This window comes from Pseudorasbora parva, chromosome 9 (assembly GCF_024679245.1).
Source record: "Pseudorasbora parva isolate DD20220531a chromosome 9, ASM2467924v1, whole genome shotgun sequence".
Lineage (NCBI taxonomy): Eukaryota > Metazoa > Chordata > Actinopteri > Cypriniformes > Gobionidae > Pseudorasbora > Pseudorasbora parva.
The window spans coordinates 8,060,408-8,082,913 of NC_090180.1; the positions used below are offsets into that span (position 1 = coordinate 8,060,408).

General features: G+C 36.6%; 1 protein-coding gene across 1 annotated transcript in view; it reads right to left on the minus strand.

Moving 5' to 3' along the window:
* Positions 1 to 22,506, minus strand: part of cdh7a (cadherin 7a) — a 62,818-nt gene that overhangs the window by 34,753 nt on the left and 5,559 nt on the right. Inside the window, exons 2-3 of the mRNA XM_067453702.1 lie at positions 20,958 to 21,415; positions 4,317 to 4,611 (exon numbers count right to left, since the gene is read on the minus strand). Of these exons, the coding sequence (XP_067309803.1) occupies positions 4,317 to 4,611; positions 20,958 to 21,200 (538 nt within the window). The 5' untranslated portion in view covers positions 21,201 to 21,415. The remainder of the gene's footprint in view (positions 1 to 4,316; positions 4,612 to 20,957; positions 21,416 to 22,506) is intronic.

Here is a 22,506-nt window from a genome sequence, read left to right on the forward strand (position 1 = left end):
ACATGATCCTTTAGAAATCATTTTCGCATTTGCTGCTTAAGAAATATTTCTTAGCAATACAGTTGAATACAGTTGGGCTGCTTAATAGTTTTGTGGAAATTGTGATACAACTTAAGGATTAGAAAGTTTATTCAACAGCATTTAATTTTAAATAGAATTTCTGTAACAAGTGTAAATGTATTTAATGTTTTTGATCAATCTCATACATCAATGCTGCTGAATAAAAGTATTAATGGTCCCGTTCTTCGTGATTCCATCTTTCAAACTTTAGTTAGTGTGTAATGTTGCTGTTAGAGCATAAATAATACCTGTTATTTAACAAAGTTCAATGCCAAGCGAGATATTTTATTTAACAGAAGTTCCCTTTCAAAGCCTACAGCGAACGGCCGGTTTGGACTACAGCAGGAAGTGCAGGGATGTAATGACGTTACTAGAAAGGTTTGCTGACTAACCCTCCACCCACAAGAACACGCAAAAAAGGGGGCGTGGTCCTGTTGCTCTCCCACGTGGAGAAGAGCGCACATTCAGCGCTTGCATCTCCCCGTTATGGTAAGAGGCGGGACCTTTTCGGGCAAAGTGTGCTAAGCTGCTGTCCAATCACAACACGGGAAGCGCTGGCCCAATCAGAACTCGTTACATGTTTCTGAAGGAGGGACTTCATAGAACAAGGAAATCATCAGGTCGTTTTTAGGACAGAGGAAACAGAGGTGTTCAGATAAGTAAATTGTGTGAAAAATACTGTGTTTTTTTTACACGCAAAACATGAACTCATGTTATATTGCACACTGTAAACATAATCAAAGCTTTGAAAACACGCGAAGAATGGGACCTTTCATTTATTTCAAAATCTTTAGATTCAATACTTCATATGGACACAAAACCTTTTTAATTGAGATGTATACATCCATCCTTTCCATTAATGTATGGTTTGTTAGGATAGGGCAATATTAAAATCTAAATATTGAGACTATCGCCTTTAAAGTTGTCCAAATGTAGTCCTTAGCAATGCATATTATTACTAATACTACATTTTTATATATATTTACGGTAGGAAATTTACAAAATATCTTCATTGGAACATGATCGTTACTTAATATTCCAATGATTTTTGGCATAAAAGAAAATTTATAATTTTGACCCATACAATGTATAGTTGGCTATTGCCACCAATATACCTGTGGGACTTCTGACTGGTTTTGTGGTATAGGGTCACATATGATCATTTCCCTGTAGATCTGTAGAACAAAGCAAGGTTTAGTGATGCTTTGGCTTACTTATATTTCCCAGATTTGATTTAAACTGTAAAGTGGCTAATGGAAAGTGCCAAGCCTTCATTTGAGCACAATTTACGGGCCCACTCCAGACTGTGGTGTTCCTCAGAAAACGCAGATTATCCTTAAATGAGTTTGCTTGTAAAAAAACTAAAGCAGACATTTGGGGACAGGCCCAGATGTTGTCATATCGGTAACCTAAGCATCTGGAGGCACAGCTGAGTGTATAAAAACGCAGCACCATGGCAACACTTCACCGCAGGGACCGAGGCCAAATGAGTGTTTCTCTTTATAAGATGGTGCGATGTGATTTAGTCTCTTTAAGGTTACCTTGTACCTCTGCAGAATCATTTTAGGGTCTTTTAGATTCAACAGGCTGATACATTTATAGTCAGTTAAGGACACGGCATATGGACATGCATCATACTGAAACCACTGGATGTGGGAAACTGATTGGATGGGAGTATAAAGGCATATGTTGTGAATTTCCATTTGGCCTCATGCTAACGTCTGGCGTGAGGGAGAGCTGTCCGGGTTAGCTTGTGGTCCTCAGATTTGCACACCAAAAAAAATCTCCTGTTTCTTAATTACCAAATTAAATTAATCATTTTCTCGTTAATCAAATCCATTCATCACCGGTTGACTGCTAATGAATTTAAATGGATCTATAAAGCAGTCATTGAGGACAAGGGTCGCTTGCATTCACAGAGGCTAATGGCTTTGTTCACGCCGTTGGACAGACAGTGGCAGCCAGCATGTTAATTGCTCTTCTAAAAAAGCATGTCAATGTTTGCGTGATTTTGTCAGCAACTACACTCTGCGTGGTCGAACTGACAAACAAGTGCCCTATACCAGGGGCATTCATTATGTATATCACTGTTCTTAGGTGATCCTCGGCTAACCCTCAATGTCTAAACAAAAACGTGACACAATTACCAATAATCATCCTTATACTGGATGCACCTATAAACCCTAGCTGATCAAAACTGATCACAGATAAATGGACGTTATTATTGTATTTTTGTCTAAATAAATTAAATTAATATATACTGTGTATATATATATATATATATATATATATATATATATATATATATATATATATATATATATATATATATATATATATATATATATATATATAACAGTTTATTTATTTTACAGTTATTTAACAGTTATCATTATTAAATGATTAGTGTTTTTTAAATGTATGTTAGGGATGCCATTCTCAATATAATATTGAACTGTTCGGTATGGCATTCACGGGTCAATATGCACGTGTGAAATGTGTTTTTTTCCAGTTTTGCATTTAATTAATTGAGTCTACGCATATATCTGTTATGAGCAAATATCCAATCATATGCACTAAAGTTAGGTGTTAAGCCGCGTTTTAAAGCCTTGCCGTTTAAACATTTCATTCGCGGTTTACATGTGCTGAGCATGCACGCCTGTCAAACATTCGTGATTACTGGACTAAGTAGTTTTACTGAGCTAATACTGTCAAATACACACACGGTTAACATATATAAACACAGTTATATTACAGTTCTAAAGTAAAAGTGTATGTGTCTGTACATGAGATGCGAGCAGGTCTTAGCAACGCAGTGATTGTGACCACTTGTCCTTAAAGGAACAGTACACCTCTAAAATTATGTTAATAAAACAACAAAAGACGAAGAGAAAATCACTCACTGCTCTTGAATAAAGTTAGCCTGGTCTTACCAGACTTACCCAGTACATTTCATTTGTGCAGAGACTCTGGCCACTCTCCATTGACAAGCGTTTACTTCCGCGAAGGCGGAAGAAGTTTAAAACTATTGGCTTTTCATAACCAATTGCTAACCTTTGGTCGTGACATATGTTATGCGCCCTTCGTCTCGCCTGTTTCACACAAATCCGTCATAATAAATGTGCAGGCCACCTCAGTGATAACCTAAAACTCGTGCATTCGGATTGTGATTTATTCACGCCACGGTGTAGGGGAGAGTTTTGTGATTGGGAACGCCGCTCACGTGGTCCGTAACATGATTGATTATCAAACTAAGCATTTTATTTACAGCATACAATGCTGCTATAAATAACGGCGCAATTCAAATGTTTACGTGCTTTTATTTTAATTTGTTTGGCCGGTGATGAAATATATTGCTCTTGTAAATACTTTGTAGCATTTTAAAGAAGAACAAGTCTAGAAATGCATCCAAATAACAGCAAAGCGCAAACATACGGTGCTCTGCAGTGGTCAAAAAGGATATAGAGAGTGAATTTTTAAGTGATATATTCTTGAAAACTGAGAGATGTGGATTCGGACAGCTATTACATCACCACACGACCTTGGTGTTTGTCAAAAGCAGTAGGTAACTCGCAAACTTTTTACGCGGGTGGTGGGAGAGGGACGGCAATAAAATCACTGACTAGCCCCTGTAAATGATGGCAATACCCCCATGAGAAACAATTACCGTCCAAATAGTGCTTCAGCCAACTCCTTCACCACTAACGGAGAGAGATGGAAAATCAAACTTTTCCTGAATACACCCTGTTGGGCAGGAGGGCCACCAATAAACCTCAGCAAAGATTGTTATTGCTCCGGCTTTAACTTCTGTATATTCGACAGCGGTGCCACAACGGAATGAATGGTTTAGTTTGCATCTTTCTCCGCCGCCGTTACTGAACTACAACTCAAACTAGCGCACAAAACATCAGCCTCATCGTTCTTAGTTTCCGGTTTAAAACATTTTCGTTTCAATCAATGTATTGTATGTTGAAGACTATGTAGTTTTAATTTTAGCCTAGATTTATTAATTCAGTTTCATACTTAAATGCTCCTGTACTGCCACTGTAAATCTTTATCTCTATTTATTTTATAGTATACAATACACTTGAAATGTGTACAAGGTTTTCTTTTAAGTAAAGTTAAGTTTACGTATATACAATATTGTATATATATATATATTTGTATTACCTTAATTTAATCAATCAGTAGTAATAAATCATTTTTAAAAACGCAGATAAATTGTGCATTTTAATGAACAAATCCAAGTCACTTACCAACAGGAGACATTTCTGGTACTTGAGCATTGTAAGGACCGTCCAGGAACTTGGGCTCATTGTCATTAATATCCTGCACTTTGATAACAAACTCTGACTCTGGTTCGACTGGCAGGTTGGAGGCACGGTCTCGGGCCTGAGCTCGCAGCGTGTAGTAGGCCTGTTCCTCCCGGTCCAGGCGTTTCGTGGCATGTATGTCGCCTGTGTTCTCATCGATGGTGAAAATGGAGGTTGCACCTTCACCTGTGAGCACGTATTTCACATTGCCCTCACCTTTGTCCACATCAGAATGAAGCTACAGGAAAAGTTGAAAGGAGAAAACAGTTGTTCATCTCTATTATCATTGTAACGGTTGCCTATATTAAGCATAGTAATGAATAATGCCAGTAATTCTGTTTACTCATGTGAAAGTACTTCTCCGGTGGTTTAAATAATAAATGGGGATAAACCATCTCCAGCAGAGATGAGAGCTGACTGAATAAATGTCATAACTCAAGTTATTCTTCCTCACACATCTCAAAATACATGAATGGATGAAAAAATCTGGCTTGGGGTGCTGTTGCAGTGAATTCCCTTTCCAACAAAAAAAGAAACATGAACAGCAGCGAGGAAAGGTCACTCTGTCCTGATTGTTTAGTCAGATTTACGAGTGTACAGTTGGTTTGTGAGAAGCGTGACAATTATACATGGTTTGTTTTTTTATATTTACCATTGTGTTTAAACAGTGGCAACAATGCACATCTCTATCAACCATAAGCTCATTTAAATTAACAGTCCAGAAATCCTCTGGGCTCATTGTCCTCTGGGCTCATTGTCTCATTGTCCAAAAAAGTCATTTTTCTCATGCCGTTACCATTTTATGGAAACTGACTTGGTATTTCCATCACCAGCAGTGAATGATTTTATTAACTTGTTTATTTCTTGAAAGATTTTATTTCGGCTCTCTTGGGGATTATAAGCCAAGTCCTTAGCTTCCCCTCCCCTTTTCTTTCCCAACATTTTTGGTCTTCAAAATCCACATTTCTCAATAGATTTGCATGTACAGGATCTTGCCGGTGTGAAAAGACAACTTGTTTGCTTCATTTAAGCAACCCTAAGTCTTTATGATGCTATTTCTCACAGATATACTCAGAATGATTAGCTGGTGTGTCATAGCTGCATTACTTTCATGGGACAAAGTGAATGAACGACTGAATTTGGGTAGCAGGCATGCAGTGTCCTGTGGTGTGACATGCTATAATTCATCTAAAACCATTATTCTAATGATTTTATATTATGCATGCAGTTTATGGCCACATTTGAACAGAGTCTCTATATGGAATTGTGCTTTTAATTCATTCTTCACACCACAGGACTGCAAAAAGGGAAAAAAGCTCCCAAATAGTCACATCTGGTTTAGGTTGCAGTTTACTTGCCAATAAAACGGCGCTGCTCCACATATGATGCGAGTTAATCAAAAATTACAATGGTTTCAGTGCAAGAACCGAGTGTGCTAATGGCATTTGAGGCTAATTAATCAAAGTAAATGTGTGTTTGGATGTCAGTGCTGGCAAATCTCCAAGGCCAACTCCAGTCTGATGACTGTTGTGTGGCTCGGCTCTGCACTTCTTTTTTCAAATGTTTATTCTGACCATAATTCACTGTGATGATGACTGCAGATCATTAGATTGTGTGTGCTCAGCTATATCGCTCCAGCTCTCAAACTCATCTAAAACTATTACAGTAAATGTATATATCTTTTCATCTGAATAAAGCTGTCAAACGTATAACCATTCTCAGAAGTTCAAAAAGTTTGTTGACAGACTATTTTAGCAAAGTGATTAAGATTGTTTACGGCCTTTTTACTTGATCCAAAATCAATGCATACAAATATTATTATATAATATAATAATAGCCTATATAATTTAAAATATTTTTGTCAACAATACAGCTGATAAAGAATATGTATGGGCTTCGGTGTCATTTACATTACCTTTCAAGAAATGCTTTTATTTAGCAAGGCTGCAATAAAATTATCAAAAGTAACAACATTTATAATGTTAAAAACTTTATAAACAGGCATTAAAGACATTGGACCGTAAGGGTAATAGCTACCATCACTGTCACATTATCAAAAAACATAATATGTTCAGCTTTGAAAACTTTAGAAATTATGCTGATGCCTGTCTTGTCTTTAAGGTACTCCATGGGCTTGCTCCACCATCACTGTGCCAGTTTATAAAACAGAGAGATAAGTTTACTAGAGTAACTAGAGCAACCACCAGAGGAGATTGTATAGTACAATATAGACAAAGTAGGCTTGGAAACACAGCCTTTTCTATCAGAGCCATAATTTTTTTGGAATAGTCTTCCCACTGAGTCAAGGGAGTGCAATAGCCAATCCACTTTTAAAATACATCTTAAAGTCTGGATTAGGAATAATTACAATTGTAACCATACACCGAATACTTAGGTCCATAAATACATTTTGCTTATGTATATGTGTGTATGTATGTATGTATGTATGTATGTATGTATATATGTGTATGTATGTGTGTACACATATGTATGAAGAGAATACCCTCTTTTTGAGGGTGAGAGGAGTAATATTTTGTCTGTTTGAGTGTTTTCTTACATTGTTTTAAAAGTTTTGTTGTATTTATTACTTTGCTACTGCATCTGTTAATTCTTATATGTATTTTTGACTTTTTTATCTTAGGGTGCCTTTTAAGATCTGGCTAGGGACAACAGATGGAAATTAGCTGTAGTAGCTAACTCTGGCTTGTTTACAGCAAGTAACCTGTTGTTGATCAATGAGCATTGTCCCTATCAAATAAAGATAAATTAAATTAAATTAAAAAATGTTTTTAAATTTTTTAAATAAATCCTGTTCTTTTGGACATTTTATTTAAAGAATCCTGAAAAAAAAGTACCATGATTTCAAAAAAATGATTAAGCAGCACAACTGTGTTGATGATGGTTATGATTCATGATAATAAAAATGTTTCAATTCATATCAATCATTTCTGATTTTACAATATTACTGTATTTTGATTAAACAAATGTAGCCTTGGTGAGCATAACGGACTCATTGTATGTTTTTGTATACACAGTGGGGCAAAAAAGTATTTAGTCAGCCACCAATTGTGCAAGTTCTCCCATTTAAAGATGAGAAAGGCCTGTAATTTTCATCATAGGTACACTTCATCTATGAGAATCAGAAAGAAAAGAAAAAAATCCTGAAAATCACATTGTCTGATTTTTAAAGAATTTATTTGCAAATGATCCTGTAAATAAGTATTTGGTCAATAACAAAAAATAATCTAAATACTTTGTTATACACCCTTTTTTTTTTTGCCAATGACAGAGTTTAAAAGTTTTCTGTAAGTTGCCACAAGGTTTTTTTACACACTGTTGCTGGTAGTTTGGCCCATTCCTCCATGCAGATCTCCTCTAAAGCAGTGATGTTTTGGGGCTGTCACTGGGCAACACGGATTTTGCAAATGGTCTCTACCAAACTTCAGATTGGTCCGAACATGTACTGGCTTAAGTAGGGGGACACGTCTGGCACTGCAGGATTTGAGTCCCTGGCGATGTAGTGTTACTGATGGTAGTCTTTGTTACTTTGGTCCCAGTTCTGCGCAGGTCATTCACTAGGTCCCCCCGTGTGGTTCTGGGATTTTTGCTCACCGGTCTTGTGATCATCTTTACCCCATGGGGTGAGCTCTTACGTGGAGCCCCAGATCGAGGGAGATTATCAGTGGTTTTGTATGTCTTCCATTTTCTAATAATTGCTCCCACAGTTGATTTCGTCACACCAAGCTGCTTACCTATTGCAGATTCAGTCTTCCCAGCCTGGTGCAGGTCTACAATTTAGTTTCTGGTGTCCTTTGACAGCTCTTTGGTCATGGCCATAATGTAGTCTGGAGTCTGACAGTTTGAGGTTTTGGAGTCTTTTATACTGATAATGAGTTCAAACACGTGCCATTAATACAGGTAACAAGTGAAGGACAGAGCCAGAAATCTTACTTTTTTGTAGATGACCAAATACTTATATGCCACCATAATTTGCAAATCAATTCTTAAAAAAATGTCTATGTGATTTTCTGGATTATTATTTTTCTGTCTCATAGTTGAAGTGTACCTATGATGAATATATATATATATATATATATATATATATATATATATATATATATATATATATATATATATATATATATATATATATATATATATATATATATGATTAAATGTAATGTAACTATATAACTCTGGAATTCTGGGTTAAAAAACAAACAAAAATAAAAATACAATAATTGATGACTCATTCGGCACTACACAGATTTTTGCCCAATCAAAATGTAATTGTCCTTCAACTTAATATCAAATGCAACCAAGTAGCAAATCATGGCAACTGAAATCAATTGGCTATGTAAGACAGAAAAAAGAAAACATATCTCTTCCTTCTGACCCAGTCTACCTGTTTCAATAGGAAATACGGCAACACCGGAAAGAAACCAACATGACTTAAAACGATATTGGAATATCTGTGCCAAGTATTTCAATCAATATTATCTGTGTTTCAGGCAGCTATCTGAGCACAGCTCATTGTATTGTGTGTGCGCGTGTGAATAAAAGGAAAACATGTAAATCACTCTCCTATGCAGGAATGCAATGCTGGGGTCGCTTCTTGACTCAGTCCTCTAACTTGCAGCCACTGGCTCTTTTTCAGCTCAGAGAAAGAGATAAAGAACCAAGGAGTGACAAAGGGTGCGCATTAATGTGCAGCTGAGAACAAGAACAAGAGGCAAAAACATGAACGAGAGGAAGGAAGAGCCGAGCCTGAGGAAGAAAACTACTGGCGGAAGCCAGTTAGGACGGTAAAGTCTTGGGATGAGTGCTCACCTTTTCTCTCTCAGCCTTTAGTAAGACCTGCCGGCAATCTCACCACCCCTAACGAACTATCCGACTGAGTCATGCCATGTCTGACTTTGTAAATCAGCAATGTGGGCTGTTGTTGACATGGATGATAGCACAACGTAACGCTTCCTTCATCTGGACTGGGACCAGTCTCACGCTGCCAACGCATTCCACCACAATAAAGAAGATAAATGAAGAGTGTCATTACATCCCTGTCATCTGTCTCTGGCAAACCAGCGAGCCCAATTACGTTGTGAGATTACAAACGCTGCCTGTTTTACACACAGCTAATTTATGTTCATCTGTCTCCTTCTTGGATCCTGCAGGGGTGCCCTTAATATGATGCTCCCTCTCTTACCCACTCTCACTCCCTCCAAATACGAAAAGATTATAGATGTAGAAAAAAACGTGGAAGTGTCTTGCCTGCCAGTGCATATCAGTTACTTTCCTCACAATCCTAGATAATGAGTGACTTTCAAAATGAAACAAACTTCAAAATAAAAAACACATTTATTATGGGTGTTGTTGCTGGAGTGATCGGCACTGGCGAGGCGTTCACTCTGATTTAGTGTAATTTCTCAATAGCAGTTCAGACGCTGTGACTAAAATTGCACAGCGAGAGATATTACAGATGGTGCCTCCCTTAATTAACTACATCTACTCAATCAAAGCAATGAACGTGCCTGTTGTCTTTGAATTAAGCACTGCAAAATAAGTTGCATCATATAGATCTGTATAAATTGCTAATTTTACATTCACACGACAATTTAGGTGATATTTTACGTTCATACTACTACACTGTAAAAATGTTGGTTTAATTTTAAAAAAGTATGTAACCTGGTTGCCTTAATTTTGAGTTTATTGAAATTAAAAAGTTTTTTTTGTACCAATGTAGGAAATTGGTTTAATAAATAGAAACTCAAAATATTATTGTATCTGAACCACATAACATTTTTCACAGCATGTTTCACTGTGTCTTCACAAATAAAACACACAATTGCCCTTAAGCTTACAAAATCTTTTAATAATGTTTAAATAAAAGTTGTTGATTCTCCAAAATGCTTATTGTATTAATTAAATGAACTCAAATTAACCAGGTAACTTATTTCTAACTATTTTTTTTACAGTGTACACAGAAAACAATTCTATTTCATTTAAAGTGGTTTCAAGGTTTGAACAGGCTGAACAACTGTTTTCAACTTTTGATAAAGCAGATGATGCTGAAAATTCAGCTTTGCCATCACAAGAATAAATTGAATTTTAAAATATATTCAAGTAGAAAATATTTTTACTGTCATAAATTCAGCCTTGGTGAGCATAAGAAACTTACCCAAAAATGCATGAGCAGCATGAACTGCATTGAGATAAATGCATATTTACAATGTCAATGTGTGCACTTGTACACATTCTAAATAATCTAAGACATACATTTCTCACCACAATACAGCAGTTATAGTTTTCAAAAAAAAATTAGGCTATCCAGTCACAATACAACAATGCTTACTATTTATAATAAACAAAATCACAGCCTCAAAAACCATAACTTACCTACCAGTTAGACAACGGTATTATGCAAGACCTGTGAAATGATCATAAAATAACTCAACACAATGGCAACAGAAGGCCTACTTCATGTTCATGTTTCTAGTTGTATTTAGCTTCAAGTACCGGATCAAACAACCTTCATTCTTTTTGTCATTCCTAGAGGAGAGAGTAACCTATTTTTTGCTGTGATAGCATGATTAGCATTGCTCTTTGAGGATGACTGCGCTCTGTTTCAGGCTGATGAACAGAACAGGGGAAACTCCCACCACATTGAGGTTAGCACAGTGACTCAGCATCTAGTTTGCTTAAGAATCATCTACAAGTTTTCCACATGGCTGCTGGTTAGCATTATTGCAATTAGCTTCCGTGCTTCATTAGCACCACCATACTAAAGCCAAGGGATTTAAGCCTAACTGACTAGACACATTAAAATGTCATTATCTATTTTGTTTCATAACATTTTGGACGCTTCATTTTTAGTCTCTTTATTTAATATCTGATCCCATATTATGACTCATATTATATATAAGAAAAAAGAAAAATAATGTGTGTATATATATATATATATATATATATATATATATATATATATATATATATATATATATATATATATATATATATATATATATATATATATATATGATCATCATACAAGATAATTTTGTCTCTTTGTGTGAAAAGTGTCATCAACCTGAGTTGATGTGAGTTTAGGTGAACCTGTAGCTCAGGAAGGGATGATGCATCTTCCATGTTTTATTTATATCTTTGTCATCTTCAATTTACCACCAAAACTTTAAGCACAAAAAAACTTTACTTCCACGCCAAGGATGCATTGAAAGACATGCAAAGGATGCAAGCTGTTATTCTAAGACAAGAAGCCATAAGAAATACTATAATAAAGGTGAACAGGCACATGCAAAGCATACATAAACAGGGCTCCAGATTGTGACTAAATGTTTGCACAACTGCACTTTTTTTTCCTGCAGTTTTGTTAGAGGTCCCACTGATTCCACTGCAAAGTTACCCAACTCTCTTAGATTATTTATTTCAAATAAGAAACATCAAATGCTCCAAACGCATAAAGAAACAGCTCTATTTATCAGCTCACCCTAACAAACAGTGTAGCGCAAGCTCGCAGATCGATCACATTACAGCTATTAAACTGTGCTGTGGCATACAGTGAGAAGCGTTTTAATTTGACAGAAAATGTATTTTACAAATCTCATTGTCTTGGTGATTTAAACTTGTGCAAGTCTAGATGAATGCTAACATTCTTATCAGCAATACAGGGGGTTCTCAACAGGGGTCATGAAATGCTTTTTTTTAAATAATGTTTCCTGAGGTGCAGTTATAATGTTAGTATGATTTTTACATCAAAAATTGTCATAATTTATAAATAAAAATTAATTTTCTACCCTGATTTTAGCCATCTGATTTGAATGCTCTGTTTGAATGGGCGTGTCTGCTATGAGTCTTCAATGTAAATGTCCACTGTTATGATTGGCCAACATCTTTTTATATGAAATAAGTGTTACATGTGGAATTCTCTCAAAAACATTTACTACATTTTTACTATTACAGCTGTCGAGATTAACTAATCATGAAAAGTGTTGATTATAGCATTATATTTAGATCTACTGTCTGCCATCACATGAAAGTTTGAAATGATGAGCATTGTAGCCAGTGATGGACATGGCTGTAGATCTCATCATTGCAACTCGATATCTTACAAATGCTTTCAACATAACTAACAGTGCAAACACAATGTAAATAAGTTATCCAGTGCAGTGCAGTATAGGCAGTGTCAGTCATTTTATGATTATAAAGGAGTTTTTGCGAGGGTCCAGAACTTAATCACTGATAAACTTGTGCTTTGTGATTTACAGCTCCAGCGATTATAAAATTAGTCATTTTTGGAGCTTGGTTTCAATAAAAGCTAACAAAGATGCTTTGATGTCTTACAGGATTTTTGAAATAGTACAATGACATCTTTAAAATGATAAATAGGAAAAACTATTTGTACTGACCAAAGTTAGAAAGCTGTTGAATCCACAAATCACCAACATTTACCATGGATTTACTGTACTAACATTAACTGTAACCATGGTATTTTGGCCAAAAATGTGGTATAGTCATATATATATATATATATATATATATATATATATATATATATATATATATATATATATATATATATATATATATATATATATATATATATATATATATATATATATATATATATATATATATATATATATATATATATATAAAATATATATATCAATGGTGGGGCAGTTTTGAAAGACATTTATGTATATTGTATTAAATGTATAACACATAATGAAATAAAGCCACATATATACAAATCTATATATGTATTTTAGTTAGAAACCAAATATTATATATAGTATAATACTTTTTACCATGGTAGTGAGGAGCCATGGTTATCATTAACTACAAATGTATGATACTATAGAAAACAAGTACAACGTAGAATTAAGGGCAGTAGAATCCAAACTCAGTTGTACCATCAAAATATTTAATTATTTACCTGCAATAATTAGATTTTTATAGATCTTTACACTTCTTACAGATATAACTGTTGCTAGTATATATTAAAAAGGAAATGTTTTTTGACCATTTACATTTATGCATTTAGCAGACGCTTTTATCCAAAGCGACTTACAACTCAGGAGTACAGGGAGTGATCTGTCAAGAAGAGGCAAAGAAATGCAAAACGTGCCCTAAATAACAAGATTTGTATACTACTCAGAGTAGCAAAAACCATAAAAAGGAAGGAAAAAAGAAAAAGTAGTGGAGGAAGAGTTTAGAGGGGTTTTTTTTATGAGTGGAAGCACTTAATCACGTTATATTATTTGCACTTAATTAATATAGTTATATTATTTGCACATAATTGCATTATATTATTTGCACCTGCACTTATTTGTTAGATTAAATTGGGATGATTAGTTTTGTCCCCTCCCCTGGCACTATCAAATCAATAAATCACTGGTTCACATTTAGATTAAAAAAAGCTGCATTCACACCAACTAAACAAATCCAAACTCTGATTTTGAGCATAGAGGACTGAACTGAGGCATGTTACAAGTTTGTCAGCGACCATTAATCGCTGCGTAACCACATAAGCATAGACCCGCGCGGTCTCATTAAAGCGGCAATTGCCTCAGAGATACCCTTGGCTCCCCATTTAAAGGTGAAAGAAACCTAGCTTGGCATTCCGGAGCTGTTCGCACGTCAATGCTTGTTGTTTGCGACATCTTATGACTAACGACAGAACCGGGACATGCATTGTCTTTCCTGTTCCAAGCTCAGATGATGTAGCTCTTTCCAATGTCATTTTCCTAAACCATCTTACCACCCCGGGTAATCAAGAGGCAGGCTAAAATCCGGTCTATAATAAAAGGCAAACGACTGAATCTTTGAGGAAAGGCAGTCATTTGTACTTGATAGCTTTTTACATACTGGATCTATTTGCCTGTGCCTTTCAATACGCTCTCGTGGTGTGGGATTCTTCCCTCTGTTGTAATATTTCACCTGAATCAACACCTGCAGAGTGCTATATAAATGCAAATGGTATTTTATTGTGTTGCGGAGATGCTTTTCGGCGAGGAGGCGCGAGCCACATCTCGACCTTATTGTGGAGGATTCCTTATTCCCTGTCATTAGATTCAGTGGTGTCAGCTCATATTACTCTCCATATGAGAGAGACTCTGCTGGATTCTATTAAAAAGCACCTCTGACTAGACACCCTCAGTGCCCTCAGCCTTAATTATCTGAAAAGACACAATTCACTTTCTTCACTATATCTCCAATTGTGGGCGTTTGGGTACGAACCCATATTTGCCGCGTGTATATGTGCGCGCACACATGCTCGCAGGGTTGGCACCAGAGCCCTGGCCGTGGCTGCCAACCCAATGACTTTCATCTGCGCTGATGACAAATGGCCGTGGCATGGACCAGTACGGACTGGAAGCAGATGAAAAGCGGCCCATCTTCTCCCGCACTGCATTTAATTACCCAGCATATGTTAGAAATCTCTCCAAAGAGGATTTGGGGAGCGCTTGTTGATCTGCAACATGAAAAGAGCTCTTTCTCTTCTGCTTCATTTTGTTTAATTCAGTTTGTGCAAATCACTGATGTGGTGGGAGGGCAGGCTCGGCGGAGGGCACGTTTAATCTGCTCGGCCTGGCTGACGAAAGGCTTCCTGGTGGCCAGAAGGGGAAGAAGGTGTGGATCTCTCATCCTCACCGCGGGGTTACGCCGGCACTCCTGGTCTGCTTCTCATTAAGCACGCATTTAGAGGGTGAGCTACGAGTTGTTTTTGGCAGGCTGGGAAAAAGGAAATGCAAATGGGCCATGACGGAAGTCGGCCTGGGAACGCTCCCCCCACCTTGCTATTGAACAGACTGCACCATCAAAGGATCCCCACCCCAATTAGGGCCGGATTCAAAGCCTTTTTCTCTGGCGCGCTCAATGAACATAGGCAGAATATGATCGGACATTCAACGCCCAGTCGAGGGATTCAAACTGATGGGCCCTGCGCATCTTATGAAGCTCAAGGATGAGAATGAGCAGGCAACAAGCAGCCGAGAGTCATCAAATCAGTGTGATTCCAAACCAGAGGCAAGAGTTTTAATTACGTGGTGGGAGAAAAGTCCAGGAAACTTAGTGCGATGGAACTATTAACGACATCGGACACTTGTTTATGCTTATTCCAAAGTGAACTCGCCTGGAAGTACTGTAATGAATGTGTACTTTCAGTGGAGACACTGGGGTCATTTCTAATAATTGTTGATATTACTGAACTCACCCCGGAGACACGGATATGCATTATTCATCGCGCTCCCTTTGACATCCCTCTCGTTTGAGCATTTTATTCAAGCTGGACCTATCATATCCATATTCATCAGGCTGCAAAGAGGTCACCATGGGCAATAATCCCAGTCGCTGATGGTACGATATCAAGATGGCAAAGACATATTCATTAAATTCATTCTGGTATAATTTCACAGATAATAACGGGTGAACAGATTGGACTGCTGTATGTCAGACTGTTGTTTGGTTACGAATAAGCCGCTCTGTACGCTTCTCTGCTCATTGTTCAAAGTAACAGAAAAATCTTGATTTCCAGCATGAATAAAGAGTGAGAGATAATCGATAAAACATAAAACCAAGAGCAGAAAATGCTATTTCAAGTAATGATTAGAGATGGAAATTAAAGTTTTCTTGTTTCTTGCAAAGACTGATTGAAACAAAAACAAAAAACAAATATAGATATAAATGAAAAGATCATGCACGATGGAGATATTGCTTCAAAAATGAAAATTGCTTCAAAGGTTCTTCTCTTTTACTCTCTTGAAGCATCAAAGTCCTTTTTTCAATCAGCCTGGAGTCTCAACATCAATCTCTGTCTGAGAAGTATATTTGTCTCTTCATATGAGCACAACGTATCTTTCAACTTTCTGCATGAACGTTAAAATCAGGTTGTTACAAGTAAAGAGCATCATCAAGCCAAATCACTGTTGACAGGGTTTAGTCTCTGCTCGCTATTAGATCAGGGTCAGAAGCCAGAACTCAGACCTAACTTGCAATAGTAATTGCAATAGCAATATAAGTTTGCAATTTGCATGCAACTGCATACTGAAGATCAATAAAAGCTTTCGGGTTCCAACTTTCATCTCCTGCACTTTTTGCCTCAAATTTGACCTTGGGAACCAAAACCCTCAAGAATACAACAGCTATCCAATTGTGTCCAATGGTAATTGTAGAGTAGCGGTGTACTCACTCACTCAGTTATACGGGGACAGAAGCTGTCACTGGGGTGGGACCCATTCTAAAGAGTGCATATTAGCACCTTAATGGTACATTAAAACCTTTTAAAGTTTACCATCCTAGTGACAGATTTTGTTTTTTTTTGCTTTTTCTATGTCAGAGTGTACCTATATATGCTCAACAGAAGCTCACTCTGGTGACTTGGTGGTCAAGATTTGCTTAGAAATCATTATTATTAATGTAAAGGCATTAATAATAAAAAAAATAATCGGGGGGCGGGGGGGGTCTGTGAAACTTTTTTTTAGGAAACTCTGACGAATAGAGAAAAGAGTTCAAAAGAACAGCATTTATTTGAAATAAAAATGTCTTTACTGTCATTTTTGATACATTTAACATTAGTCCTTGCTGAATAAAAGTATTCATTTATTTTTCATTTTGATCAATTTAAAGTTAAATTTAAATATAGTGTTAAATTAAACTCTGTAGATGAGGGGCTCTTTCACCAGTTTTTGTGGGCATCTCATAATTTAATTACAATTAATAATGTATTAACATGAAATATTTAAGTATAAACCAACATATTAGCCTTCCAGATATCAGACTCGGCTATAAAAATGGCGGAAAAACTCCATCTCAGTCAACCACTACTCATATCTTGATATCTTTATTGTTTTGCTGTTGATACCATAAAAAGGGGGCATAGGCATAAAATGAAAGAAAATATGAAAACGGGCTATAAGATCTTATGGTTAGTTGTTTATGAGGACCCTGTCTTTTATGTCTATATATGCCACTCTTATCTAAATGAACAAGAACATCTTTCATGCTCACTAGTGATCAAAGGATGGATGTCTATATAAAAGCCAAGAAAAGAGAACAAGCAGCCAGCAAATGACCATCATACAGAATACATTCAGCACTTAAGACGTGAAAGATGGAGAAATTTGAAAGCGAAACCAGGAGGAAAATGTTACTGCTCAAAGGTCGCCCTTTCATAGCTTAATGGAGTTCTCAGTTCTGCCTCATTAACTTTGTCTCAGATGTTTATCCTAGAATTCCTTAAAAAAAAAAAATTAAAAATAGACACAAATGTAACTGACATATAGCAAGAGAACAGAGGTGCAAAATTAGGGCCTCTTTCTAATGAGAACCAAAGCTTAATCTTGTTATGGTCCAGGAGAAACATCTGAGACCTTCAAAAGATTTTGTGACTTCTCTTTTCTATGGGGAGATAGAGAGATAAGCCACCCTGTACTGTACATTACTCAGCTGATCATTATTCAGTATGGGGGAAACATTTGTGTTCAGTCACTTCTCTTTTGCCCGGATCCCTCCGGCTAGAGTGAATTGGAGATGAGCCAAAATCTAATAAGGTTCAACCTGGCTGTCAGGGTTTTGAGTGTGTGACGGTAGAGAGGTGTGTGATGTAGTGGCTGAGAGATAATGTATTGTAAAAGCCAAGGATAGTAGAGCAGGTGGTGTGTTGGAGTATCTGGCTCATTATCTTTAAAACGGGAAAGCGTTTGGCTGTCTTTGCGTTTAGCATCGAGCTAACTCCTTACAAGCCTGTGTGAATAAAGCAATCACATTGCTAGCGGACAGGAGCCAATACATAAAAGAAAATACGCTTCCTTTTGTGGTGATGCTTTTTATTCTCTTCGTGTGTGGCTCATTTACTGTAGATCACGTCGACTGTAAAATCCACATTGTATCAAAGAGGTTGGATCAAACACTACATGTGATATTCATTAGAAACATGATCATCCACATGCCAAAGGGTTTTGATCAAACAATGCATCAGATATTCATAAGCTACACATTTACAGACTGTCATTAATATGAAAGAAAATGACTAAACACACTTTAAAAGCCTAAGCCTGGCTTTGATGGGACAGCATACATCAACCCCTGTCTTCTCTGAAAATGAATATTAGCAAAGCTTTTAAAAGAGCTTGAGAATAATATTATATAACCGATTGAAATTTTCACATGCAGGAAAGAAGCATCTGTTCTTCACATGCACTTCATTAAGGAGCTTGATTGACACATCTTCACAACGTACTATTAAACCTCATCATGTTGAGACGTGTGTGTGTGTGTGTGTGTGTGTGTGTGTGTGTGTGTGTGTGTGTGTGTGTGTGTGTGTGTGTGTGTGTGTGTGTGTGTGAAGGTATCGGTTTCACTCGGGCATAATGAGAAATGATTTCTACTTGGCAGATATAATTCTGCTACTTTAAAACATCAGTAAATGTGACATTCTAAAATGTTTAAACTTTCAAGCAAATCATAATTCTGTTTTTAATTGCATTTTTTCCTCACTCTCCCTGATGTTTTGATGCATTCAACAAGCCGCCTTTGCAGCTTTTCTACTGTTCCAGTTTCAAGGAATGCTTTTTTTTTCTTACTAAAAGAGTAATGTTTGAGTTCTGTTAGTAACTCATTTATTCCTCCTGATTCCTCATGATACGACTCCTTTACAATTAAACCTTTCTCACAAAACACTTCTTTTTGTAAAGGTACCATTCATGCTGTAGGTTAAGCAAGAGTAAGATGCCGGTGTATGCCAAGTCTATGCACAATAGACAGCTAGTCGTGTTAAATTAGCATCACATTTAGCAGAAATGGCAATCATGTGCGGAGGCTCAATACTTTGCCAGACACTCCAGAGAAATAAGTCTGCGACTGGACAGCTCTACTGGCTTCCGGGCACCCCAAGTACATTATCTAAATAAACATGTCAGCTTAGTTAACAGGCAGCCACTGGATGCAATCTAAGATCCCTTTTACAATGGTAATAACATCCATTGTGCTTGATTTGTATGAAATGGAACAATAATAAAAAAGAATGAAACCAAAGCCCAAAATTTTTCAACTGCATTCGAGTGAACGTAGTCACACACTGAACGAAAAAGGACCACACTGTATCTGACCTAAAATAATCAGAGGAGATGCATACACTGTAAAAGAATTGCGTTGGTTTTTGTTGGTTTAACTTAAAAAAGTAAGTAACCTGGTTGCCTTAAAATTTTGAGTTTATTGAAATTAAAAAATTGAGTTGATATAATGATGGAAACTTGTTTAATATATAGAAACTCAAAATATTATTGTATCTGAACCACATAAAAAATGTGATAAATCATGAAAATAGCACTATTTGTCATGTTTCACTGCATCATCAGAAATAAAACACACACAATTACCCAATATGCTTACAAAATATTGTAATAACATTTTAATAAAGGTTGCCGAATCTCAAAAAGTGTTCATTGTATTAACTCAAAATTTTAATTTCAATGAACTCAATTAAGGCAACGAGGTAACTTTTTTTCTAAATAATTGTTTACAGTGTAGGGATTTACACTACCGTTCAAAAGTTGGGGTAATAAATAATAAACCATTATTTTACATTGTGATAATATTATGCAATATTACTGTTTAACTGTATTTTTGATCCAATAAACAGCATTGGTGAGCATAAGGGACTTCTTATAACTCCACAACTTTGAACAGTATCAGGTAATGTTTCTATCCTTCTCAGTGTTCAAAATTGTTATCACCTTACAGATGATATTTGTTAAATGTATGCATTTCACTTAACTCTTTCCCCGGCAAACACAGAATTTTCCATTATTTGTGAGAAAACGCTTCCTGGCCAAAAACAGAATTTTCCGGGTTTTCACTGTTAGGCGCTATAGGGGGCGCTATTACACATCTTCTGAATGAGTACAGAATCTCTTGATCATAACACACGCGCGTAAAACAAGCGATCGCATGTAAGCATATGCAAATGAAAAATAACTTGATCATCAACATTAAACATCATATAAATCAGCCTAATGTTAGTGAATGAATTGTGGAGCCAGGATGAGCTACAGGACTGTGCAAGCATTAGGAGTGTTGATGGACTTGATCTACTCCATCTGTGTTTGATCATCGCTCGGAATCTGATCTGGATACAGTCTTTCACAAAAATGTGATTTTCTCAGCCTTTTGGTCAAATTGTAGCTTTTTTTATGAAACTAACCCTTATTCAAGTGTTGAAAAAAAGAATGCAATAAGCTTGAATGAAATGTTTTTGTTTTTGTTTTGTTCTTAAGAAGAGGGTCAGCTCTTTTTTTCGATATATTGCATGCTCAGATATTCATAAAACAAAATATTCTATGGGCTATTAAATTTAGGTGAAAATGGTCAAAAACCCTGACGGTGGCTGGCAACTTTCTTTAAAAATGCTGGCGAGGTAAGAGTTGATGAATAGAACTAAGAATTAAAATAATATTTAAACAGTAGTCCTTAACCCTATTTGTCAAAAGGCGATGACCTCGGTGCACTTGACTTAGATATGACTTGATATCACTTGATGTCAGAGACAGATGAATATATATTTTGCTTTACCTTGCCAACATAGAGAGGTTCATCTCCAGTGTATTCCTCCAGGACGAAGAATTGATTCCACACCCAGTTGCGCTTGTGTCTTTGAAGGGATTCACCCACACTAGTTTTGATGGGCCTTAGGGAAGCCGGACGGAGCGGGAGAGAGTTCAGTGTCATCCCCCTGCAGCCCACGTCCCATTGGGCCAACAGCAGCATAGTCATTACAGTCAGTCCAGTCCACACTGCAGAGCCTATCTGCATCATTTGGATGAAAGGAGGAAAGTAAAAAAAAAGGAAACAAAAAATACACTCCTCCGTATTGAACGGGCACCAGATCTTGTGGCTAAGACGTTGCTCCTGGGAAACTGTGCACCACCCTCAGCACTGGCGCGGGTAGCAGGGTGGAGAGGACCGTCTGACCGGTGATTGATGCGCGAGACCACAGGAATGAACGACGATTGTAGCGGAAGCTCTTAAACCTGCGGTGAGAAGAGACATCAGGAGGAGATGTTGAAGAAAATCAGAGTGAGAGAAAAGAGTCAAAGAAATATACAAAAAGAGAGTCTGTCAGCACAGACACAGATTTGATTTGCCGTCATTTTTCCAACAACACTTGACATTAGAACCTCAGCTTTAGACAACATGACTTTTGGCATGTCAGAGGTTGCCATCTGAGATGCAGGTGCAGGCAGACCACTACAGGTGAGCAAAACGGACATTCAGCTCTTTCCTCTGGATGGGTATTTGACAGTACTGCTGAAAGTGGAGCACATTAATCTTTAGGGCTGAAGGAAACCGGAGAGGGAGGGGGAAACAGACAGAGGGAGAGGGATAGAGCTCCAATGCAAAGATTTGGAGAAATAAAGCAAATATGTACTGTCCCAAGTCCCAACAAAGGAGTGAGTTGCTTCATTAGCATATACTTGTCTTATGCAAGATAGGGCAAGGGGTCAATGTCAAATAAGTATAAAACACATGTACTCTGCATTCATGATGGTTTCACATGGTTTTGAAACCATTCTATATGGCTTTTTATTACCATTTTCAAGAAAAATGTTTTCCTTTATTACTAAATGATTAAATACAATTAATGTTAATACTCAATTATTAATGATGTCATGTGGTCTGTCAAGCAAAACGCAATAATATTTTCCTTCCATCTTGAATGTACAAAATCTTAATCATTTAAAAATAATAATAAAGTTGTACAATATATTTTTAGGTTAAAAAAATTTGTAACAAAAATAACGAATTATTAACACATTTTACAACATTTGTTTGGGCTTGCAGTCATAAAAAGGTTAAATTATTTTACTAATATTAATACGCAGAGATTTTTTTATTGTTTAAGAAATACTAACAAAATATTATGCCAAACTACTTATATATAATGAATTTTAATTGGTGTAAGGCCATTATACACTGACCTAAAAGATTATTAGGAACACCTGTTCAATTTCTCAATAATGCAATTATCTAATCAACCAATCATATGGCAGTTGCTTCAATGCATTTAGGTGTGTGGTCCTGGTCAAGACAATCTCCTGAACTCCAAACTGATGTCAGAATG